The sequence below is a fragment of the Diplotaxodon limnothrissa genome, linkage group LG3, assembly GCF_057381915.1.
Source record: "Diplotaxodon limnothrissa isolate DT_005_m linkage group LG3, D_limnothrissa_male_GT1.1, whole genome shotgun sequence".
Taxonomy (NCBI): domain Eukaryota; kingdom Metazoa; phylum Chordata; class Actinopteri; order Cichliformes; family Cichlidae; genus Diplotaxodon; species Diplotaxodon limnothrissa.
The window spans coordinates 32,077,182-32,102,047 of record NC_140598.1 but is presented as its reverse complement, the minus strand read 5'-3'; the positions used below and the strand labels follow the sequence as shown (position 1 = coordinate 32,102,047).

At 44.1% G+C, this 24,866-nt stretch overlaps 2 protein-coding genes across 3 annotated transcripts; one reads left to right on the top strand and one right to left on the bottom strand.

Moving 5' to 3' along the window:
- Window positions 1–3,114: 3,114 nt before the first annotated feature.
- wdr55 (WD repeat domain 55) lies at window positions 3,115–9,803 on the bottom strand. The gene is made up of 4 exons (XM_085347002.1): window positions 9,252–9,803; window positions 7,495–7,601; window positions 5,519–5,788; window positions 3,115–3,938 (listed from the first exon to the last, which is right to left on the bottom strand). The coding sequence occupies exons 1-4, from the start codon at window positions 9,801–9,803 to the stop codon at window positions 3,614–3,616; spliced, it is 1,254 nt and encodes a 417-aa protein (XP_085203128.1). The 3' UTR covers window positions 3,115–3,613.
- A 670-nt stretch (window positions 9,804–10,473) lies between these two features.
- On the top strand, window positions 10,474–24,866 carry ccdc171 (coiled-coil domain containing 171). Of its 2 annotated transcripts, XM_085346938.1 has the most exons (24): window positions 10,474–10,516; window positions 10,981–11,131; window positions 11,767–12,037; window positions 12,456–12,606; window positions 12,971–13,140; window positions 13,338–13,484; window positions 13,569–13,661; window positions 13,846–14,006; window positions 14,141–14,279; window positions 14,395–14,598; window positions 14,677–14,766; window positions 15,186–15,389; window positions 15,658–15,825; window positions 17,333–17,500; window positions 20,350–20,857; window positions 22,228–22,344; window positions 22,485–22,660; window positions 22,738–22,875; window positions 22,942–23,121; window positions 23,628–23,773; window positions 23,851–23,905; window positions 24,017–24,148; window positions 24,292–24,444; window positions 24,565–24,866. In XM_085346938.1, exons 1-24 carry the CDS (start codon window positions 10,474–10,476, stop codon window positions 24,811–24,813), a joined length of 4,014 nt encoding a protein of 1,337 aa, XP_085203064.1. In that variant the 3' UTR covers window positions 24,814–24,866. The 2 variants fall into 2 exon arrangements, with proteins under 2 accessions (XP_085203064.1, XP_085203071.1); XM_085346945.1 differs by lacking the exon at window positions 10,474–10,516 and having other exon boundaries at window positions 10,998–11,131; window positions 22,741–22,875.

Below are 24,866 nucleotides of genomic sequence, written 5' to 3'. Positions count from 1 at the left end.
CATGTGTTGTAAACCTGTTTGTAACAAGTTCACTTCACTTGTAGTTTATGGATTCATCAAACCCAACATTATTTCTGTTTTGACTTACAGAGCTCAGTATTTGCCTCGAGCATAAACATGAACATGAGCTGTGTTTCTGTGGAAAACCAACCTGTGCTGTTTGTGATTCTGCTGAAAACAAGAAGACAAAAATCAGTTATTGTAGTTTGAAGTGTTTAATGTGTCAAATTATACACAAACACAAACTCTGTCACAGCAGTGATACAAAGACAAACTTATAGATGACATAAAACATGATCAGCTCTATATAACATCACACATTAACAACATCCAAAACACTTTATTCTGTAACAACAGAAAAACTCTCTGAGTGTTTTTGTGTCCACTGAGCAGTGCTGTCAGTGTCATGTGACGCTGTGTTCGGACTCTTTGTCAGCTTTGACGTGTTCACAGGTTTCTGTCACCAGGACCTGAGCAGCAGCTTCCTTCAGATAAGGTTAAATAAAAGTGGGCGTGTCTTCAGCCGAGGCGTTCGGGGCTCCAGAATAAAAATAAATGTTTACTAAAGTAAAGATGTGTTCAGGCGTCACAGTTTATCTGGATTCCTCCGACAGCACCTGTAAGCTGACAGTGTTGATTGGTCCAGGTCTGACAAACTGGTGTTTGCTAACCAGCTGAAGCTCATCAACGATGGACATGAGAAGCTTTATTAGAAAGAAAAGTGAGGGAGGGGCAGGAGGGCGAGTCACCAGCTTGTTGGAAATTCACCAAATTATTCCAACAATGCAAAGCTGGCTTTACTTTATGTGTCAGTCAAAGCTTATTTATACAGCACGTTTAAAACAACCTGTTGACCAAAGTGCTGTAGAAGTTATACAAATATACACTGCATACAAACAGTCAGTAAATAAATAATAAATCAGATAAAACAAGTAAATAAAAGTGTGAGTGCATAAAAAGCCAGGATATTGAGTTCAGCTCGAGCTGAAAGTAAGCGAGGTTCCTGACAGGAAACACTCACAGACCAACGGCACTGTCGTATCCATGCAACAGGTTGGGATGTTCAAATAAAATGTTTCTGTTTTACTTTAGTTCAGTTTGAGGAAGTTTGTCTCCAACAATGATAAATTAGACAAACATTCAAATCTATTCTCTGTGGAGCTTTGTGCTCCAAGCACATCAGGAAAGGATCTCCTGACGTCCAGTAAGAACAGGAGGAATGATGACCACCAGCCCCAAAACACTGAACTCAGCTTTTAACATCTGGATAAAACACTAAAAGTCGGCTTTCACACCTTCATCTGTCTGTGATGTGTTTGTGTCTGTTAACAGTCCTAACACTGATGTGTTGTTCAGCTCTGAAATGTGTCCACTGAGCCGTCCTGATGTGTGTTACAAGAGGCAGAGCAAGAGTCCAGGTGTGCAGCTCGTCTTACCTGCAGCTCTGATGGAGGATGAGGAGGATGAAGGCTGCTGCTCAGGAGGCTCTCTGGTGATTCTGCAGGTGGTGTCTCTGTGAAGAAGACGCTGCTCTCTCCGTCCGTCTCACCATATGTGAATAAAGAGAGACGGACGTGGACTCCACCTCCAACCTCAAGAATGGGGTTGGAGGTGGAGTCCACGGTGGAGACACCTGATGGGAACCTCCCACTGACGGATGCTTATTCAGCCTCTTCTTACACAAACAGGACAACAGCAACAAGAAACACTGAAATAAGTTTGTCACTGCAGGATTAAAGACATTCAACAATAATGCTCTTCATGTCTTCTTAAAGCTCTTTGTCCTGCTAACAGCTGTGATACAACTGCATCTACATTTTGTCTCACACTCTTCATGACTGTGGTGTAATGTAAAAAGATATTTGGCCTCACCCAGTGATGCATTTAATGCAAAAACGTACCATTTTTAAAATTTTAAAATTTAAAAGTGTCCCAGCATTTAATGTTCAATATTAAACTCATAGCAGAAGTTAACATGTTTTACAGCCTGACATAAAAACAGTTTGAGCATCTCTCTGTGGTTTTCTCCTTCATAATAAGCATAATCCTCAGTTTGGATCACATCATGGTTTTATATCAGGGGCGACTCCATAATGGTTCATGTGATGTTTCACTTTGTCACTTATGTTGTAGGGAAATATTTGGGGTTAATGCAAAAACAAAACACTGCACAAACATGGATCAATGCTCTGATCAAATGAATAGATTTTTATATTTTGTGCAAGACTGATGAGATATGTGCAAATCATTGTTTTACAGACAGGCAGAGCAGAGGGCGGAGCATGTTGGAGAGGGTCAGTCAGCTGACATTTCAACACCTCTGATTGGACAAAAAACTGCGTGCTATGTGAAATGTGTACATTGTCAGACAAACAAAGAGAAAACAAATGTCTTCATGCTTCCTCATCCATCTGTGAAATTGGAGTCATCACACTGACATTTGACAGATTTGCTCTCTAAACAGCAACAAAACACAATTTTATAAAAGTTCAACCTCACAAATGCAAAGTTTGAAGCCTTCACCATCCAGAGAATAAAACATGCTCATGTGTTGTAAACCCGTTTGTCGTAAGTTCACTTCATTCATGGAGGCATAAATACCAAACATTATTTCCTTTTGACATATACAGTTCAGTGTTTGCCTCGAGCATAAACATGAACATGAGCTGTGTTTCTGTGGAAAACCAACCTGTGCTGTTTGTGATTCTGCTGAAAACAAGAACACAACAATCAGTTATTGTAGTTTTAAGTGTTTAATGTGTCAAATTATACACAAACACAACCCTGTCACAGCAATGTTACAAAGAAACAGGGGTTGTTATTGATCATAAGTCAATGACCCTCTTAAGGCACGACCCCCACTGGCCTTTACATTCCTGGGACTCTCCACCATTTTGTTTCAGAACTGAAGAAGCTTCTTGGATGAGAAATGAAACGTCTTCAAGTAGCTTAAACAAGTCCAGTAACTTTTCTTTCCAAGCTCCTTAGACTACCATCAGTCGGATGGCTGAGGTCCGTCAATATAAAAGTAATACTTCCTTTTTAAATTTTAAGAGTTCAAATGAGTAATTCGTTAAATATAAACAACACTTTTATTGAGAGAAATGAGTTTGATACAACACAACTTTCAGCAGATTTACAGGATATCCTGCAGGCGTATAAATGTAACAGCAAAGTCTGTTTTTGGATCTTAGCGTTACTCTGGATCAGGTTCATCGCCCCATCACCCGACTTCTGGTACTGATACCACAACATCTAATATTAAAGTTCTTATAAATTATTTTAATATGATTGACAACAGACCTCCTCAAATTTTCACACAAAGTATATAAACATTTAACAAACTGTTTCATGGAAGCACTGAGCACATGCACAACCAACCACTAAAGAGCCAGTACTGATGTACAGTATTAATATTGAAGAGCATTTTCTCCTCTGAGACGTTCACATTTAATCCCGGCACATTTCAAGAGAAACTAAACCTCTGTTTAGTCCTCAGTGGTTGTTTGTTTCTAACAATACTGGAATCCACCAAAGGCAAAGGCCCGACTCAAACAGCAGACACACCCATTCTCTAGGACTAATCTGTCCGAAGGCTTAATGACTACCATTTTCAATCACTGTCACTGTCATCCTCCTCTTCCTCCTGTTCCTCTTCCTCCTTCTTCTCAGTTTCCTCTACAAGTCCTGAGAAGAAGTCATTGTCACCATGGGCCTTCTTGGTGAGAGACTTCATCCGACCGTTTTTCTTCTTTCTCTTGCGGTACTCATCGACAGTCGTGTTGGGTAAACTGGAAATATCCCAGAACTTTATGAGCTGGTCTTGGGCGCAGCTGACCAGGAAACGTGAGTCCCAAGACTTAGCGAGCTCTTCAATGGGTTCACCAACATGCTGCCCGATGCAGCCGATGACTCGGTTGGGAAGAAGGTTGACGGCTCTGATGGTGGAGAGACAGAGTGTGTTAGTAAGTTATATTGACAATCTGATGTCTGATGAGTCTTAACGAGTACCATTTGTTTATCAGCTTCAACATAAAACAACTCTGACTCAATGCAGTTTCACAGATGATCAGACAAACGTGTACTGACAACTTTACAGATGGTGTATACTGGTCACAAATGAGACCAATTTTTTTCCAATGGCACGACGGTGCGACCAACTGTTCGAGTAACAAAAAAAAAAAAAAAGTCTTTGCAACTCTGAAAGTCTTCGTGTGGTCAACAGCAGACACACATTGTGCCCCTATCGTGGTCTAAACCAATCAGAGATAGTCAGGGGAGGGACCTCTCTGATTGGTCGTGGTCCAGATATTCATGTAGTCGGCGTGTACGTTTGAAAGTGCAGGGTGGGCGGAGAGAGAGAGGTGAGTAACCTTAACCCACCAGTCTACCGTTGTTTACAGCGCTGTCGGCCACTGTGGGTTTTTTTAACTTAAATGGACAAGAAAGTCTAATTTCTGCTGTTCAATACTGAAGACATTTAAACTTTTTAAAATTATGCAAAATTGCAGAACATTGTAGAATATTTTCAAGGTTATCTGCTATAAAAAGCCAGACCAGGAAAATCTCCTTCATGTTTTTCTGTGTTTTATTCTCAGTTACTTTCACACAAAGGCATCTGCTGTGATGTTCACACCTCTGATGAAGTCTCACATGTGTCAGTACTGATAAACGATCAGAATTATATTATTTCTGACTGTCTGAGGCTAAATTGAATCTAATCGGGACCTTGTGAATTGGAATTGAATGGATTATAGAAATCAGTGATGATACCCAGCCCTAGTGAGCAGCCTAGGCCTGAGAGAAGTGGATGTAGCTGTAATAGGAAAAGAACTATTGCTAACTTTTTTGTTAACTTAAGGCCTGATCAGTCTGAAATTCACAGCCACTGCTCTGACACAGAGCCATCAACCTCTGAACGCTGAAAAAGCCCAGTGTATCCAGAGAACACTATATGTTGTGGTAAATGCACTGCCCAAGTGTCCCCTCTCCCCACTGCCTTTCAGCGACAGCAGCAAACAGAGGAGGCCGATGTGATGATTACGTTTAAGATTTTCTACAATATTGCCAAAGAATACCAAAGCACTTTAAGCACAAGCACAAGATTGTTAGTTAATCATTTACAAATCAATATTGTCTGTATTGACATCAATTTCCCCCCCAAAAATGTGCACATGTAAAACTGCGGTGTTGAGCAATGTGGTTGAAAAATCTGGGTGCGCCTAACTTTTGTGCTAGGCGCACCCAGTGCAACTATGGCAAAAAGTTAGTCTGGCGCCCTGCTGGTAGATGATTTTTTTCTTGTCACCAACATGTTGCACAGATGCTAAATTACCTGAGTAACACTCTGTGTTTTAGTGATTCTGCAGTAAAGGCTAACAGACGGCTAACAGGGCTTTTAATCGATAGTAATGTCAAAAGCAAGAAGAACTTTCATAATCTGCTCAAACTGGCAGATATTTCCAGCTGTATATCACACTGTATTTTGTATTAAACCTTCAATGTTAACACAACTCACCTGATGTACCCGTCTGTGGAGGCGGTGCACATGATGCTGTCAGTGATTGGGAGGATTTGGTCTATGGACTCAGCCTTGAGAGCGAAGCGGTCACTGGTGGCTCCAAAGCCGTTCCAGTTGAAGATGTAGATCGTCCCCTCGCTGGAGCCGCAAACCACCTTCTTGCCCCGTTTCATCAGCGCCACTGAGGTCAGATCACCACTCTGGTACTCTGACAGCAGCTCAAACCGCCGCCTTTTGATGTTGAAGACGCCCATGGTGCCATCGCCACTGTGACAAATCACAGCAAATCAGATTGGAGCTCAGATGGTGAGCTCAGGATCACCATTTCTGGCTTTTTTCTGTACCTTAACTCCATCATATCTAATAAAACCCTGAAACTTTATGTTTTCACTAAGAACACCTAAGCGCATAAAGTTCGGTTGAAATTTGGGAAACTTTAAAATTCATGTGATTTTTTTTATAGCTGCACGTGACGTCCAGGTGAAAACTCCAAGGCTAAAAACGTATCGAAGCTCTGCAAAAAACTGCAACCACCCCAAGCGTCACAGTCTGTAATGGTTTTGGGTTTCCTTGGAGTATCTTGAGTGTCTTACTGATGTAAAAACAAAAAAAGAAGCTTAAGTTAAGATGAGTCAAAGAGTTGCTGCTGGGTCAGGGTTTGATCGCTGATGGTGGGCTACAAACTGGCTCAGGCTTCAAGCCTTTTGAATTTTAAATGAGTCGTCCAATTCCATCAGGTGAGCTGCTGTCATGACTGACTTCTTGTGGAACTTATTTCTCGTGAAAACTGTACCAGGATCTAAATTAATGTTGTTTTCAGTTGGATGTCAACTCTTCATTTTATTGCTATAGCTCTGTACAGAAGTCTTGAGTCACCCGTCACGTCTTCATATTTTCCTTCCAATGAGTCAGGCTTTCTTGTCATTTTGGAAGCAGTTTGGAGCAATCAGACGCTTCACATTTGGGAAAGAGCTTTATTTTACAGCATTATAATGATCTTAAGCACACTGCCAATGCAGCAAAAACATATCTAGAAGGTGGTCATAGCAACTATTGACTTGCAAGCTTGTTAGAACCATACAAACTCTTTTGCGCTTCTATACTATATTTTCATAAATGCCTGCACATTTGCCATTTTTCTGGCGAATATAAAGAAATGAGGGCTGGCTCAGCACTTTGCACAGAACTGCATCTTGATTCACTTTATAGTAGCAGCTGAGCAGCACACGCGCTTGATGCCAAGTTGGGAAAACTCGACATCAATGACACTGTGATTATCAAAACATCAGAAGAAGATCCAAGTTAGACTTGAGCCTTCAGTCAAATGTACGTTCAAAACAAAGTGCTGACAGCCACCAGTGCTGCTCCTCAGCCTCGTAGCAGCACACCTGTGTTATTAAATTTGACAGGTGATGTTTAGAAAAACTTGACCTCTGACCATGACCTTTTGAGGCCTGTCATATTCACATATTTTGGTGGTCACGCCGTCGGCCTATCACAGCTGAGAGGTAAAGACGAGACCTGCCACGGTGGTATAACTTCTAGAGCAGCAAACTATGGAGGAGTTTTCTTATTTTCTACATTCAGTTATGCACGTTGTTAAACTTACCTTATTGTCAAAGCTGGATAGAGACAAAAAGTTGCAACTTGGGGTTTAGTATATTTCACAAGGTTAATTTTGCATGCAGACTGGAGCATCAAGGAATCGAACCACCAACCTTCTACCTCCGGAGCTACACCTACACCACTGTGACACTTGGAGGCTGTGTAAATATGATTTGTTTGGGAATATTTCCAGTATTTATCACGTTTTCAGAGCCTATGCTCTTCAGAAAAGAGACTCTCAGAAAATAAAGTATTAAGTGAATGTAAAGTTTGCATGGTTGTTGGATGTGAAAAGATCCAAGTGATCCAGAGAGATTTTTGAATTGTTCAGTAGATTTTGTCTATAGTTGATCAGTAGTTGTTGTTACCTGGCTGTGAGCAGGATCCTCTTGGCTTGGTCCACAGTGATGTCACTGATGTAATCCTCGTGGTGTTTCAGGTCCATGATGGCAGTCCCCTTCCTCATATCCCACACCTTCGGAGAGGTAACAAACGACAGGGAGGTAAGCCTGAATTAAAAAACTGAACTCACTGAAAGGGGACATTGTGGCCACCAAAGACCAGAAGAAACAGGGCGACAGCATCAATCAATACAGCAGAACCCATCTCCAGTGCTCCAGTGGCGGTGTGCTTAACATCACTCCAATGCTTTGTATTGAGCTGGTTAATGTAAGGCTTAGACGCAGCTGATTTGAACCCATTCCATGGAGCTCTCTACGCACTGTTGTTGAGCTGATATGAAGGTCACATGAGGCTTGGAGGTCTGCTGTAACTGACTCTGCACAAAGTCAGCGACCTCTGCACACTATGTGCCTCAACATCCGCTGACCCCACTCTGACATTTTACCACTTCATGGCTGAGTTGCTGTCATTCCCAATCACTTCCAGCTTGTTATAATACCACGAACAGCTGACTGTGGAATATTTCGTGTTGAGGAAACTTTATGACCGGACCTGTTGAACAAGTAGCATCTCATGACGGTACCACGCTGGATTTCACTGAGCTCCTGAGAGCGACCCATTCTTTCACAAATGTTTGTGGAAGCAGTCTGCATGCCTCAGCGTGGCAGTGGAAGTGAATCAAACACCTGAATGTAATGTTTTGGATGAGTGAATGAATACTTTTTACAACAGAGAGTGAGAACCCTGCAGGGAACAAACATTACAACACTTTGTTTCCATCATGGCTGGCACTGCATATGAAACATCCGGACAGCACTACATGGTAATTAGCACATGATGCACCAGTATAAGCATAAATGGCAACAACGGCTGCCACTTGCTTACAAGATGTAAATAATGAATGGACTAGTTGTTATGCACAGTTTTTCACTCTGAACTCTGAATGTGCTTTACACAACTTGCTCCATAGACTGCATGTCTATGTCAAAGGATCACGGAGCCCAATCGTCCAGCATGGTTGGACTGCAGCTTACAATTGTAGTCATTCTTTTCTACTCCAGAGGTCCTCTGTGAGCTCATGGGTCACTACAAACAGAACCGACAGAAGGTGAAGAACAGGTTCACGGCATGTTACGGCGAGCAGAGCGATGACTGCGGCCGCAAACTGAAGGAGTGGAGAATGGTGAAGTCTGACGGGAGTGCAGAGGTGCAATGTGCTCTACTCCAGGCTCTGCTTTCTCATCTAATCCTCGCTCAGGATGCAGCAACTTGACTCCTGACAGGCACAGGTAAACGAGACCATATTTGACCTGTTTTGGCTTCCAGTACATTTTAGATTTAATTTGAAAATGTCTGTTTTAAGTCACCAACTGCAGTCTCACCCTCTTACCTTTGTCAACTTTTAACTAAGCACGCTGCAAACAGATCTTTAAGGGCAGCTGACCTGATGCTTCTGGTTGTTCCAAGAAGCAGACTCAAGAACAGAGGAGACAGAGGCTTTGCTTCAGTTGCTTCTAAACATCAGAACCAGTGCACCTCTTCAAATTATGACCCCTCCAACACTCAACATCTTTAGTCCTCAGTGTTTAAATTTTGAATTGTTGTGTATTAATGACTGAATCTGGCACAAAAAGATCTCTTAAAACTCTTTCTGGTAACTGGGTGTGTTCTAAAAACACAGATTCAAATTCGGGGTAAAGACGGAGCGAGACCCTGTTCAGACCTTTAAGGTGCCTCCATCGTCTCCGGTCGCCACGATGTTCTCGTCTACAAGGAGCAAACTGTTGATTGGCGCCCCGTGGGCCCCTCGGATCCGTGTGACCAGCTGCCCCCGCTCCACGTCCAGTTGGTGCACGGCCTTGTCTCGGGACACGCTGTACAGCTTCTCTCCGTCCGCCGTGAAGCGAAGCTGGCGGCAGGACTTCAGGTGGTGCCCCGAGGACCACAGCTCCCGGTTCTCGCCCTCCGTGCACGAGTACGAGAAAGCGTACACGTCCCCGTCCACGTCCCCGCAGGCCAAAACGTCCCTGGTCGGGTGCAGAGCAACCGTGTTGGCAATCGCTTCCAGCTGGAGGTCCATGGGGGTATCTCGGATTCTCGGTCCTTGCGGCTCGCCCGCATCCTCGTCTTCGTCCTCATCAGGGTCCGGATCTGGCTCGGAGCCGGCCGGCTTAGTATCAGACGTTTCGGGGTCTTGGGTGGTTTCCGGAGCTTCTTTTTGCTCAGTTTCCGAACTTTCTGACGCTACTTCAACGTGTTCCGTGGTAGCTGCCATGTTGTTTTGCCTTTCTTCTTCTTTTACGTTGAATTAAAGAAGCGATGCAGGTGAAAACCAGCCTCATACCGCCCCCAAGCTGTAGTTAAATAAACCACACACACGCAGAAGAACACTCAGCAAATTAATATATTTAAAGGTCAAGAGATAAAAATAAACATGCTAAAGCTTACTCGCTTATATTGTGTGTTCTGAGGGGAATATTTGTAACTCTTTAATATATATAATCATGTGAGTACTCTTTGATGTTCATCTAAAAATAACTAAATTATACCAAAATTACTAAATTTAATGAAATATAATTTAATCTGATAAACTGCTCTAAAATTGAGTATAAGATAAATAAAATGCATTCAAAACAAATAAAAATAAATACGTATATAAAAAAACTTTAACCAGCCAATCCAGCGCTGATCCGGAAGCGACGTACTGACGCTAAAGATGGCGTCAGATTCAAACGGCTTCGGTTTTAGTGCGACAGTAAGTGTTAATAATAGTGTTTTAAACGTTTTCTTTCTAAATGTGTGCTTAGATAAGATGCCACTGAGCGTCGCATAATGATTAAACACGGGTTTGAAGCTAAAAAACCCTCCAATGTTGGTTATTTATTAAGTAAGAGTATTTTTCGGGACTGTTTATCGTACGAGAACAAAGCTTCATTAACAAAACAATGGAGTTCGTCGCTGACTCGATAGATAGCAAGTGTCAGAGAGGTAAGTGAAAACTCAACAATTTGGTTAGGATGAAGACAGTATTTTAAATAATTCGGTACACATTTAAGCCAACAAAGACTTGTGTAAAATGACAAAAATCCCAACAGGAAACACCTGACAAGTATTTATAGCGCTTGAAGATATACGTAGAGATTTAAGTTATAAAATAGAAATCTTGCGGAAATACGGTTTTTTGGGGGGCTCTGTTACTGATGCCGAATTGATCACCTGGTCCGTTTATTCATCACTAGTCGTAACTGTTTTTGTAGAACTTGTGCAAGCTTTATTATTTGTAGGCAATAATTAACTTAGACGATTTGTAAACAGAGCTCGCTGTAATTTCGTGTGCGTCTGCTGGCAGGGCAACAGCAGCGTCTGAGCAACCAAAAGAGTCTCCGGGGTCACAAAGAGGAAATCGGACAGCTTCAGGCGTGACAGTAACAGACATTTAAATGCAATTCCAGGTTCACTGAACTCAGATATGCAGACGGAAACAGCAAAGAGGAGGAGACAACCTGACCGAAGCGAGAGCGGGGAGAGGAGAGCAGAGCCGCGGGATATCGAAGAGAGACCCGCGGGCAGCAGAGCCCGGAGCTCCGGGGAGGACAAGGCAAGGTGGGTGCAGGCAAATTTTAAGACCTAGTTGGCCTTAAAAATGTAAACTTTGGATGATTGAAGAATTAAATGACTGTTTTTTCTTTAGTTTTAAGATTTAAACTAAAATAACAGCCAAAAAGGGAACAGTTTGAAAGGGGGGGTTAAAAGCATACTTCGACATATTTTTTAAAAAGATCTTAAAAAGGCTACTATATAAGAAGTTATAATTTTTACTTAAGATAACTCTTTATTGTCATTGCACAGTCATACATAGTACAATAGTACATTGGAAAACTGTCCCACGTACAACACAACACGACATTATAAATGTTGAAATTAGTCTTTTATGAATGGTATAAATGAGTCATAAAAATGTGGGGAAATGAGCTTTAGATTCTGTGAATTTTGAGATAAAAAGTCAGAAGATAAGGTGGAAATTAAACAAAAATGTCGATTTTTTTTTTTTTTTTGAAGAATCTGAAGAATCTGGACAGAAGGCTGATTAAAAACAATCTGCTCTTTGAAGGTGTTCACAGCATCAGCTAAATTTAAAAATTATTACATAAAAAAAAATCACATTTCTGAGATTAAGTTAAGCTGTTATGTGGGTATTTAATAAAAAAAATTAAAAAATAGTTTCTTGCTTTCTTCAGGTCAAATTTGAGCTTTGACGCTCCGCAGCAGAAACAGAAGCAGGCAGTAGGAGACCGACGAAGAAGGAGGGCTGAGAGGAAAGGAGAGGAGGAAGAGGAGTGGGAAGAGAGAGGAAGAGGGAAAGACAGAAGCGGAGGACATGGGGGGAGGGGAGGGAGGAGGGTGGCGTCAGAAGGGCACGATGGGGGCGAGGACTGCAGGAGGCTCAGGTGGAGAGTCAACGATGTGGAGAAAGAGAAACTGCAGCTGAAGGCGAGCCACAACCAGGAGGTGAGCTACAGCCAATCATAACCTGCAGTTCCTCTAATGTCCACTTGAGGCTCCAGCAGCAAAATGTCCAACTTTAAACATGTTTACAGCCTGCTACAAAAACGGTTTGGCTCTCAAGAGCTAATTACCCCCTTCATGTCATCTAAACAGTCTAAACAGAGGTGAATTGTTTAATAAAGTCACCTGAAATTGTGACCAAAGATGAAAATCATAATTATGATTAAAAGATATGAAGGAGTGAGAAAGAAGGTTCAGAGTTTTGGCAAAAAAGTGCAAATAATGCATCGAAAATCCAAAATGTTCAAGATAGAAAGACAAAACTTTGGACAGAAATTAATAATTAGCAAATGATAAATAATCAGCTACAAATAAATAATAATAATGTAAGTGTGTGTGTGTGGTTACTGTGGTGTTTAAGGTGTGTCGGCTGCAGGCAGAGCTGACCCGGCTCCGGTGTTCGGTGGAGCGCGGCGAGGCTCAGAGGGTGGAGCTTCAGTACCAACTGACTCTGAGCCGCAGAGATGCCGAGCGAATCACCGAGCTCAGCAGAGACAAACAGGCGCTCACAGGTACACGAATCCAACGCACCTTTCTGCTTCATGCTGCGTGCGATCCCCCGCAGGAGCAGGCTTCCCGAAATCGGCCAATTAGAATAAAGCTGGCAGTGTAGTTTAGTGCAACACATGATGTCACTTTAACAGAGCAGACTTTTAATAGTCCTTCCTTTTTGATTGTAGAGTGATCTGTGAAATGAAGTGCTACAAAGTTCTGTCCTTGTAGAGTTTTTCATGTCGACAAGTCAAAGAAATATAAGAACTCTTCATCTGTACTCAAGAAATCCTGTCCTCAGCAGGACCGCATCAATCCCTTGCTCTATAAACGTCGTGGCTTAGAGCACCGACAGCTCTGACAATGTTTGTGTTTGTGTGTTAGAGCGAGCGGCGCAGCTCCAGCAGGCGGTCGAGGAGCTGCAGAAAGCTCTGGACATCACGCGGCAGGCCAGCGAGGGAGACCGGCACGCTTCGCAGCGTGAGGTGGAGGAGCGAGATCGACTGATTCAGAGTTTCAGCTCTGAAAACCAGAGACTGCACCAACTGCTGAAGGTTAGAGTCACAACAGAAAAGAGCTCTGTTTTTAGTCTTCATGTGACAAAGAAAAACTCAGAAATGTAACTTAAACATGATTAAAACATTATGTCATTTACCAGCCTAATAATGGGCTGAAAAACAGATTGAATCCAGTATTTCTTCACCCTCAAACAAGTTTCTTGGGGTTTGGTTTGTGTCTTCTGGTCTGCAAGGATCAGGAGGTTGCTCTGGAGGAGTCAGAGACGAGGCTGGCCAAGGTGCAGACGGAGCGAAAGAAGGAGGCCGAGGTGAAAAGACGACGTGCCGACGAGCTAAAGCAGCTGATGGAGAGAGAGGAGAGGAGCCGCAGGGAGAAGGAGGTGAGGGGAGGCCAGACCCTGTTCCTGTTTTTAACATTGGGTGGGAAACGGGAGGAAGAACAGATGTGTGTCTTCTCTCTCCAGCTGCTGGAGCAGAGGGTGAAGTCTCTTCAGTCGAACATCGAGGCAGAGCGAGGTGCTCACCTGGAGACAAAGTTCAACTCTGAGATCGTCCAGGTAGCAAACGCGCAGAGTCGGAGCTTTAACATATTCAATTAAAGCGCAGAGAGGTTTTCACTAACAGAGAAAACACATCAATAGTTTTTTAAAATAAAAACGATTCACTAAAGGAACTCATAAAGAATCACTGAAGTATCAATGAAGTCTTATCAATATCTCTCCCTGTTCATGTAACCACCAGCTGCGTGTGCGGGACCTGGAGGCGGCGGTGGCGGTGGAGCGGTCCGGCCAGCAGGAGGCACAGAGCAGCCTGGAGCTGCTGAGAGCTCAGTTCAGAGAGGTGGAGAACGCTTACAGCCGGGAGAGAGAGAGGAGCAGCAGCACTGAGCGCGCTCTGGAGCGGTGAGGTCACTGCAGAAAATGCGGCTAAAAAATATATATAAACTGTCATCTGATCTAATCAACCAATCACATCACTAAAGGCTGGATGTATTTTCTTTAGTTGTCTGTAATTGGGATTTCTAACATGTGCACAGGTTGCAGTTAGAGTACGAGCAGTGCAAGTCTGTCATGAGCGCTGCTTTGGAAACGGAGAGGAAGACGACCTACGACCTCTCAGAAAAACTTGAGGAGGAGGAACGACAGCATGCAAACACACACTCACTGCTGGAGCAGGTAAAACGTACACACACATGCTTTAACTTGGTGTGTTCATGTTTGTGTGTCGTGTGCATGTCGCGCTACGATCATATCTGAATTCTTCTTGCTCATTTCTGTGAACTGTGTTTAGGCCGTTCAGAGGCAGTGCGACACAGAGGAGGCGTTTGTGACCTGTGTGAAACAGATCAGAGGTGCTCTGCAGCAGCACACCAGCGAACCATCAGCGCAACCTGCAGAGGATGATGGGAAACAGAGTCTTCCTGCTGAAGTCCTGCAGCTGCTGAGGACCACGCTCAGCTCATACCAGCAGAGGCTGTTAGACGCTGACAGACAGGTACAGATTCCTCTCGTTTATTTCTGCGTTTCTTCTGGTGAATTGTGATTTTATTCCTCTGCTCTTCTTCTGTGGCAGCTCCAGGATCTGCTGCTGGTGTCGGAGAAGCTGCAGGAGGAGAACCAGACTCTTCAGCAGCTGACCTCAGATCAGAGGAGTCAGATTGATGTAAGTACAGGTCTTTATCCTAAATGGAATCCCAGACAACGATGGGACTAATGTGGACTGCCAGTGCTGGAAAAGTCAGGAGCACTGGATGAGTTTTCTTTTTTACATAATAAATAATGGTAAAAATAAATAAAAGTGCTCCTTGATAGACAGAATCCAGCATGTATATAAATCACATGACGTGATATAAGCAGACATAAGAGTGGAAACACCAAGTTTCCTTTTTTGGACAGATGGGACTAACACAAGTGTGTCTCTGTGAAGCAGGGACTGTTACTTTCAAAGGACGTTTATTTAAAGATTCTCAGTACGTTGGTGGAAGGTCAGGATCTCTGTGTAATCTGCAAAGACATTTTCTGGTTTGTTGGAAGGTATATTTTTATGTCTCAACCTGTTTTTCTCTCTCTTTTCTTCTCCAGGAGTCTCAGCAGGAGACGCTGAAACTGAAGGAGGAGGTGTCTCGCTTACGCCAGGAGAGCTCTGATTGGTCGACACAGAGTCAAAGCCAGGAGGCCGAGCTGCAGAGAGAGAGGGAGGAGAGGAAGAGGGAACTAGAGAAGGAGAGGGAGGAGAGGACAGCAGACGTCCAGGAGATAACTGAACACTACAAGAAAGAGTCGACGGTGCTGAATCGAGATTTTTAACATTTGTTATGATTCTGGTGCTGCATTAATCTGTCCGTTACTTTCAAACTATTTTTATCTTCTGTTGACTCAATTTAAATGAAAAAAGTGAAACGTTGTCAGTTAAACACTTGTGTTGTGTGTGTTGTGTGGCAGCAGAGTCACAGTTTGAGCCCGCTCTCTCAGCAGCATGATGTCATTATATCATTACAGCTGAGGCTTAAATGCATTACAGCCTCCTCATACTGAGCCTCTGTCTGTGTGTCAGGCCCATCTGTCCTTCCTCTACTGCCTCTACCAGCGCCTGCTGGCTGGCTGCGTCCTCCTCGATCAATCCCAGAGCATTCTGGGTAACTTCACCTGGAAGGAGCTGTGTGATGTCATCAGCGAGCAGGTGGACCAGCTGACCTCTGACCTCAAGAAAGCCAACAACAAGGTAAAGCAAGCTGAATTCACCCACTGATACCCATCCTGTCTTCACCTCAAAAACATTTTTTACTTTCATATGAACACAATTTATAAAATAAATGTGTTTTATTTAATAAGACTTGAAACTAGAATCTGAAACCAGGATTAAGTGAAGTCCAGATGAGTCGCCCCCTGCTTGTCATTAGAAACAATCCAGGTTTCGTTTCAGGTGTTTTCTGTTCAGCTCTACTCTTCAGACCCCAAGAATAAAAGTATGATTGACTAATCACTGCAGCTCTGATGATTGTTCCTTTGGTACAGAGCCAATAAAATTTGTTGTTAGTGAGAACTTTGTTTGCCTTGACTAACTTCTTTCACAGCCAGATCTTAAGAAAAAAGGTAAATTGTTTAGGTGCAAGTGCCAAACCTGGTCAGCACAGGGTTATTTAAACTCTAGTTGCCCTTAAACGTGTTCACTCTGTTTTCATGAGTTACTCACCAGTATCTGTCAATCCCACTGCTTCACTGGTTTTCCTTGATGTTGAGAAAATGCATCTCAGAGCCACTTTGTGTCACCAAGAGTCACCTGTAGATGCTGAATGTCATTGTCCTTCTATGGCAGGATGACAAGTTATAATTTGAAGTAGCCTAACAGTTGCATCAGTGACTGCATACAATCAGCAACTGGCTGTCAAATGAAACAAAGAAAGTACAATTCTACAAGATTTCAACGATGTTTAATTATTTATTATTGCGTTTTAATTATTTTTCACAATAAGCTGAATGGCATTCTGATAGTAAAGAGTGAATTCATATAAAAACTAAAATAGAACTTTTGAAAAAGATGTAGTTTAAGGTTCGTCCTTTTTCTTTGTCCTTATTTACATTTTACAGATTTACAGATTAAAATTACTGTGCTGTAAATACAAGAGAAGTTGCGCCAGGTTAATAAATCTAAAATCTAGTAATAGACCAGGGTCTGCCTAGTAGTGACGTAGTGTGTATGGTTTCTGGCTATCATGTCAGAGGGAATCAGTTCCTGTGTGGTCACAGCTGTAGATAACTTGCATTTAGATGTGTTTGCCTACTTGATAACATGTTAGTCAAAATATAGACAGTCTGAGTGTTGAATTTGAATCAATTGATATTTTGATGGTGAAAGAACTTTACTCGAATGCCAGTCAAATTTCTGTTTGTTTAAATGGGCTTCATCTGATAAAAGTGGCTTTATCTTGTTTAATGCTAGCAAACATGTTGATAAGCGATATAGGAGCGAGCCGGCTAACATTAGCTTCCTGACTATATGAATAAATTGGGGTCTTGTCCAGGACTGTGGCGTCATTCAGAGGCCTGAGACCCTCAGAGTATTTTCACAAACCAGTGAGGTGACACTGAGCTACAAGGTTTCACTTCCTGTACCTGCCAGCTGTGACACATCTGCAACAGTTTGCTGACAGACTGTGAACATTATATTTCCCATGTGGCTAAAATGTTGCCCCTCCCCCACCCTGTTTTTCTTTCCTCTCTCGCTGCAGATCGCCCACTTGCAGAGCGTGTGCGACAAGAAGAGTGTGTGTGTGCGCGAGCTGCAGCGGAATCAGGAGTGTGTGTTGTCCCGTCTGGAGGAGAGCGTGAGGAGGAGGGAGGAGGAGTGGAGCAGACAGCACACGCACACTGTGAGGGGGCTGCAGAGCGAGCTGCAGGTAACACATACACACACACTCATCCCTGGGGTGTTTCAGCGCCTCGTGTACGTCAGTCACGTCGCCCTGCAGCGACAGAGGCACTGTGAGCTGAATCAGCAGGATGGAAGCAGAAAGATTTCAGTTATCAGTCCCTTTGGTCAGATTCTCCGAAGAGACGAGACGACAGATACAAAAATCATCTGTTCACTTCCAACTTTGTTGTCTCCGAAAGCATAAAATTCTCTGCAGCAACATTTACAACAACAGAAAAAGTTCACCAAAGAGTGAAGAGCAGAAAAAGGCAAACGCTTAATAGGGATTTGTTACAAAGTTATTACAACCTTTGTGTCACTGAGCAGCGTCACACTTTACACGTTTTTTCTCATGAAAACGCAATAAATGCGAAAGCAGAGAAGAAAAGACATGTTAACACATTTCATGTTTAATGTAAAAGAAAATAAGTAGCTTTGTTTAACCGTGTAAACAACTGTCACCATTAAAAATACAACAAGCTTTTATTTCAGTCACTGAATCCATTTCACATATATTCTACTATGATCTTGTAATATTATGTCGACAAAACTATTTTAGAGGCCTAAATTATGACTAAAACTAAATCAAAATTTTCTGTCAAAATGATCACTGCAGTCCACGCTCTGAATAGAGTTTCTACTTATCTATCCGTGACACCCAGCATTAGGGCTGTTCGATATAACGATATATTTCCGACCGGTGGCACTGACGTCACATCTTATGAAGACTCTAGAGCGGCTCTTCCTCAACCTCCTCCGACCACAGGTACAACATGCCCAGGACCCACTACAGTTTGCATACAAGGCGGGTGTCGGAGTGGAGGATGCCATCCTGTACCTCCTACACAGAGCCCACTCACACCTGGATGGGGGAAAAGGCACGGTCAGGATCCTGTTTCTTGACTTTTCCAGTGCCTTTAATACCACCCGGCCCTGTATGCTTCAGGAAAAACTGAACAGGATGGAGGTGGACCCCTGCCTGGTCGCTTGGATCTCCGACTGCCTCACCGACAGACCACAGTACGTCAGGCTGAAGGACATCACGTCTGACACAGTGGTCAGCAGCACAGGAGCACCACAGGGAACTGTGCTGTCCCCTCTTCTCTTCACCCTGTACACCTTTGACTTCTGCTACAACTCTGAATTATGCCACATTCAGAAGTTTGCAGATGACACGGCCATCATGGGGTGTATCTGGGATGATCAGGAAGAGGAGTAGAGAAGTCTGGTGAGGAACTTTGTCGCATGGAGTCACACAAACCACCTGCAACTCAACACCTCAAAGACTAAGGAACTGGTTGTGGACTTCGGGAGGTCCAGAGAAGGTCCACTGCCAGTTCAGATAGAGGGGGAGGAGGTGGAGGTGGTCAACAAGTACAAGTACCTCGGGCTGTGGGTGGACAATAAACTGGACTGGTCATGCAACACAGAGCACCTGTATAAAAAAGCCCAAAGCCGACTGTACTTCCTCAGGAGGCTGAGGTCTTTTAACATCTGCAGGAAGCTCCTGAGGATGTTTTACCAGTCGGTGGTTGCTGGAGTACTTTTCTATGCTGTGGTGTGCTGGGGGAGCAGCACAGCAAAGAAGGACTCATCCAGGCTGGAGAAACTGATCAGGAGGGCTAGCTCTGTGGTCGGCATGAAGCTGGACACTCTGGTGACAGTGGCAGAGAAAAGGACATTAAAGAAACTGATGGACATTATGGACAATGCTGGGCATCCTCTGCACACGGCCATAAACAACCAGAGGAGTCTGTTCAGTGACAGGTTGCTTCTCCCCAAGACAAGAACTAACAGACTTAAAAACTCCTTTGTCCCACACGCCATCAAACTGTTTAACTCCTCTCTGGAGGGGAGAGGGAGGGGAAACAGGGGGACAAAGGAGGGGGGAACAACTAAGCTGTAGCGCCTCTTCACTTCACTGTGCAATACCTTTTGTGCAATACTCTTGTTAATAGTCAACGGTGCAATAGACCTCAATACTTTAAATGTGCAATTCACTTGTATTTTTATTTTTATTTTATTTTATTTTTTTATTCCTATTTATTCTATTTATCCCCTTTGTATATTTTATTTATATTTGTCTCTGTATTTATATATGTGTGTGTGTGTGTGTGTGTGTGTGTATATATATATATATATATAACAATTCTCTTTTTGTAACTGTAACTTCGGTCGTTGCTGTGCTTTTCTTTGGAAGTCGAATTTCCCAGAGGAACCCACCCGAGGGATTAATAAAGTTCTATCTTATCTTATCTTATCTCTTATATATCGGATGACGATATAAAAACATCTATCGTTTCATTTTACGCTATTGTTTGTTTCGTGGTGTCGCAAAATAAACTGTTTACGGCGATATTTTTTCACCGTTTTGATGGTCACTGTAGTGGCTATATTACTTTCTTAAAGTTCTCTCTTTCTCTTATATTTATTAATATAACCACACTACAGACGGACAAGCGCCTGTTTTTATGCGTTGTCGTTTGCAACAACGACGGTAAAACCATTGTGTGGCTCCATCGTCTGCTTCAAAATAAACCGAATCACGTAAAAGAGAATGCAGAGAGTTTACGGATGAGAAGCAAAAAAGGTGCTAAAAAATAAACCTTAGACTCAAACAGGCTTTTCCCCGCAGCACGCCGTGTAATAAATACTCACACTCCGTGTTAATACCAGACGTGCACAGTTACCTAAGATCTGAAAATGGCAGATTTTGTTTGTTTGTGTGTTTTTACGTTGGAGGCGGCATACACATCAGCTCCGCCCACTTCCATCTCTTTGCTGAACCAGCGTGTTTCTGATTTTGGATGCTAACGCCTCCACGTTTTGTTCCAGCTCTGCCGCTCTCAGTGCGACTCTCTCCGTGATCGCACCTCCTCTCTGGAGCAACGCTGTTCCTCGCTGACCTCTGACCTCTCCCAGCTCAGAGGCCTCCTCTCTCGAAGCCGCAAGGAGTCCTCGTCCTTCTTCTTAGCCTGCGCCCTGCTGGGTGGAGCGCTGAGGCACGCTCACCACCATCTGTGTGGACTTTCTGAGCAGAAGAAATTCCTGTGCCGGCAGCTGGCAGAGCGGGAGCAGCTGGAGGAGGAGGTGAGGAGGCTGGTTGATGCTCTGGAAGGAGAGAAAGACCAAGAGAAGGAGGAAGAGAAGAAGAGAGAGAGGACGAGGAGGGCAACGAAGAGGTGGAGGAGGACTGTGTGTGCTGTGCTGGCAGTGAGGAGGTGGTGTTCGCTGGCCAGGAACACGACAGTGTTGCTTCGTCTGGAGAGAGGAGGCGGAGCTCCAGCTGTCTGCGTCTGTGGAGGGGCGGATACGGCGACACAGAAGGGTCGAGACACAGCAGGTACACACACCTCCACAAACAAGAAAGGAAACACTTTCAGTGTGTTTGTAGCAGCTCAAGGAAACACCGTCTTCAGAAGGTAACACACTGATGTTAGAGATGGTGCTGAGGCACACACAGACTGTGCTGCACTGCTGTGTGTCACTGATGTTGTGCAGCAGCTGAGAGAGCAGCGTAAATACTGTGTATCTGAGTGTCAGTGTAATGACAAGCTACCAGACTCACATACATGCTGTGGAGCTGCGGTCCTGTGAAAAACAGTTCAGCCCACGATTCAGTCGCTTGTGGAACGATCTTTAGCAGCAAGAAGTTGAAGTCATCACTTCCTGACTATCGATCTCTCACATCTCTGTGGAGGAAATTTGTCCCACTCTGCTTCACAGCATTGCTTCAGATGATTGAGGTTTGTGCACAGATCTCTTAAAGTCCTTCCACAGCATTTCAATCAAGTTGAAGTCTGGACTTGGTTAATTTGGTGGGATCGTTGTCCTGTCGTATGACCTGGTTTCAGCCAAGCTTTAGCTGTCGGATGCATCTCCTCACATTTGAATCTTAAATAACAAACAGACAGTTGGTATGAGGTGTTTAGTTTTCTCCAAACATGGTGTTGGGCATTATGGACAAACATCTCTGCTTTGCTCTCATGTGCCCATCGGTCACATCGTTCCAGAAGTCTTACGGTTTCTTCAGATGCAATTAAACCATGCTACCTTATTTAAGAGAGAAGAGGCAGGGTCTTGAAATACCCAACAAGCCACACTTGTTCTGTTGTTTTCTAATTGTACCGTCGAGAACTCGAGCATTTAGCGTGCTAACTGAGGACCGTAGAGCCTCAAATTACACTCCGACCTTCAAGTGAATTTGCGGGGAGGTCCACTGCAGCAGCAGCAGGAAGTTTGGCAGCAGCCTCCAATGTTTTCCATGTGGGATTAATCTGTTCTGACTGTAGAGGTGGAGTTCAGATTGTTTAACAATGGCTTTCTCCTGCTGTCATAGAGGCGCTCACACATGATCGTGAGTTTAATTGAGTGCTTTTGATTATCAGCACGTGGCTGCTGCTTAACCTCTGAATTCCTGTGGGCGCAGTAAGGGTGGACTTAGTTTTTCACACGTCACTCCTGGATTTAGACGCCATTTTTAAAAGGTAAATAATGAGACAGTGTGATATGTTGTGTTTTGTAGTTGGTTTGGGATTTCCCAAATTTTAAGATTGAAGGATTTTCATGTCCTGATTTATAAAATCTTAGAGTTTTGGCACAGTTAGTTCATTGGCAGACATTAATAAGTGTTTCATTCATGATAAATGTTTGGTGGAGTGTGTTTAAAAAACAAAAGGAAACTGAGAAACTTTTCTTTTTTTTTTTATTTAGACAAAAAGCTGACTGACGGTCGTGAAGGTCTTTGTGCTCGTTTGTTTGGATCTAAACGTCTCTCATCCACCATCCTGACCTCCATGTCTGACCTGCAGGAGGCTCTGGGAGACTCTGGTAACCACAAACACACACACACACACACACACAAACAAACAAACACACACACACACACACACACACACACACACACACACACACACACACACACACACACAGACCTCCTCAAAAAAATCTTGTTTCTTTTGTTTCTCGAGATTCGTCCCCTCCACTCTTGCTCTCAGTGGCTTGCGCAGGCTTGTCCCGCCTCCTTGATCTCCTCCTCGACCAATCAGAGTCCAGCCTATCATCCTGTGGCGTGAAGGAGGAGACACTGAGCAGCCGAATGAGGCTCGGTCTGAGTAGCCTGACGTCTTTGCAGTCTGACACAAAGGTCGCTAAACACAAAAGAAACTCAATTTTATCTGAGAAACTGTCTCCCTCTGCTGACCTTTGACCTCTGTGCGCCAGCAGAGTTTGGTGTCGGTCCTCCAGCAGCATTTCCTGGTCTTCAGCCAGCGGCTGCATTCGGCAGAGGTGGAGAGGCGGAGCCTGCGGCTGGAGGTGGCCAATCTGAGGAAAGGACTCCGGAAGGAGACGAGCAGAATGGTGAGGCAAAACACACACACACCTGCATGCTAAACACCTTCATGACGTACGTGTGTGTGTGTTCAGGTGCCAGACGAGCGTTTCCAGAGTGTGTGCGTGGAGCTCCGTCAGGCTCTGAGCAGAGAGCAGGAGGCTCAGATGCTGATCCAGGAACAGTCCAACCAGCTGCACACGCTGCAGCGGCGAGTCGACGAAAATGCTGCCGAGCAAGCTGAAACACAGCGCACACTGAGACAGACCACACAGGTACGCCACACACAAATATTCACTCTGCTCTTTTTGAACATCAACAAGTGTGTTACCTGCAGCAGGTGGGATTAGGCCACGCCCACACAGAATCTGACTCGACCTGGGTTTGATGGACGCTCTATTGAGAACATGTTCACCACTTTGCCTTCTGTCAAACAGCCCTTTCTACAGTAAGCAGGAAGTCACCCAAATTGCTGTCCACCAGACTCCATTCATAAAAACAGTAATTTTACCTCACAGAACACAGAACTGTCTCCTGCTGCTTCGATTGATCAGGCAAGTTTGCCCTGTTACGTGACTTTGGTGTTTTGATCCTTTGGTTCAGACACAAACTAGAAACAGTCTGACCGCAGCCCCGTCATCCTGTCAGAGAAAAGTTAAAGTTTAGTTAGTGGAGTTTGGTGGAAAACAAAGATGCCTGCAAGCCTGCACAGTGGACACCTTAGCCCTGGTGCAGTGATGGTTACTTTCAGGTAACTCTAGGTCTCTCTCTCTCTCACCAGGTGCTGTCAGAGGCTCGGCAGGAGGTGAATCGGAAAGAGCGCTCACTGAGGATTCTGGGTAAGCACCTATCAGGGATTCAGAAGGGGAAGAAGCAGGTGGAGGAGAGGCTGCAGCGAGCTGAGGAAGAGCTGAGCGATGCCAGCAGGTAGCGGGCCTTCTTTCCCTCCGCCCAGAAGTTTGTTTACTGTGAGATTGTTGGTTGTTGACGTTGTTGTTTCTCAGACGTCGGGACGGTGTGGTCAGCTGCATGAAGGCTGCAGAGGCGAGTTGCAAGCAGGTGAACACATGCGCACAAACACACACACACACAGTGAGGTGACCTCACTTTGATTGCTGAAAACTCACTCTGGGCCTCACAGTTGTTGAAACAATGCAGTGTGCTCTTCAGTTCAGGGACAGTCTCGTCCAATCACAACACTCTCTGAAGGCCAAGCCCCGCCCCTTGCTGTTACCTCACGAGAACCTAGAGTTGAGTGGAGCAGAGAGCATCATGGGAGCTCCTGAGGCGACAGCGTGCCAGGTAGCAGAGCGAGGAAGGAAGTGTCTTTCTTTTCTTAGGTTCTCCCTTCTTTCTTCTTCCTTCCTTCTACACCTTTCTCTCCTCTTTAGCCTCCACCCTTCGCCGCTCTCAGTTCATCCCTTCATGTTTCTCTTCCTGTGCAGAGTTTTCTCTCCGCCGTCTCTCAGCTCTGCCACACCTGCAGCTCCAGGATTGATTGGCTTGAGCAGGAAGTCTCTGCCCACCGCAGTCATGTGACAGCACTGCGTAGCGAGCTGCAGGATGCCTGTCTCCGTGACAACTTGGCCTTTATTCCTGTAAGACTCCCTCTCCTTTAAATACTGGTCTCTATAAGCCTCTATCTTTAGTGTAATGAATTATTTTTATACATGCAACAATTCCTGTTTACAATAAATATTACCTTTGTTTCTCTTCAGGTGTCTGATTTCACAGAAACCTTTCCTGTCGCTGACTTGGAAATACCTCAAGCTGTTCCCCTCTGTGATTTGTCAAAGAACCCGATGATCACTGTAAACCACTCCCCCTCTAAGGTAAACCCCACCCCTCCATCAAAAGCAAGTTCCTCCCCTACATCGGCTTCTTGCAAAGTCACCGTGGGTCAAACGAAGTTGAAGAAAGCCACAAAAAAAACCAGAGGCCACGTGAAGAGCGGAGGGCGGAAATGATCACATATATAATGATACAAACCACAGAAGAAGAAACACTTTTTTGAAGTTGT

Bases quoted from the DNA above. Each gene is read 5' to 3' on its own strand.
- ccdc171 (XM_085346938.1), top strand. From the start codon at position 10,474: ATGGAGTTCGTCGCTGACTCGATAGATAGCAAGTGTCAGAGAG. The intron at 12,038-12,455 runs GTGAGCTACAGC...GTGGTGTTTAAG, and splicing joins AGGCGAGCCACAACCAGGAG to GTGTGTCGGCTGCAGGCAGA. The intron at 13,485-13,568 runs GTGAGGGGAGGC...TTCTCTCTCCAG, and splicing joins GGAGCCGCAGGGAGAAGGAG to CTGCTGGAGCAGAGGGTGAA.
- wdr55 (XM_085347002.1), bottom strand. From the start codon at position 9,803: ATGGCAGCTACCACGGAACACGTTGAAGTAGCGTCAGAAAGTTCGGAA. The intron at 7,602-9,251 runs GTCTGAACAGGG...ACCTCTCCGAAG, and splicing joins ACGATGGAGGCACCTTAAAG to GTGTGGGATATGAGGAAGGG. The intron at 3,939-5,518 runs GTGAGTTGTGTT...CTCCACCATCAG, and splicing joins TCCACAGACGGGTACATCAG to AGCCGTCAACCTTCTTCCCA.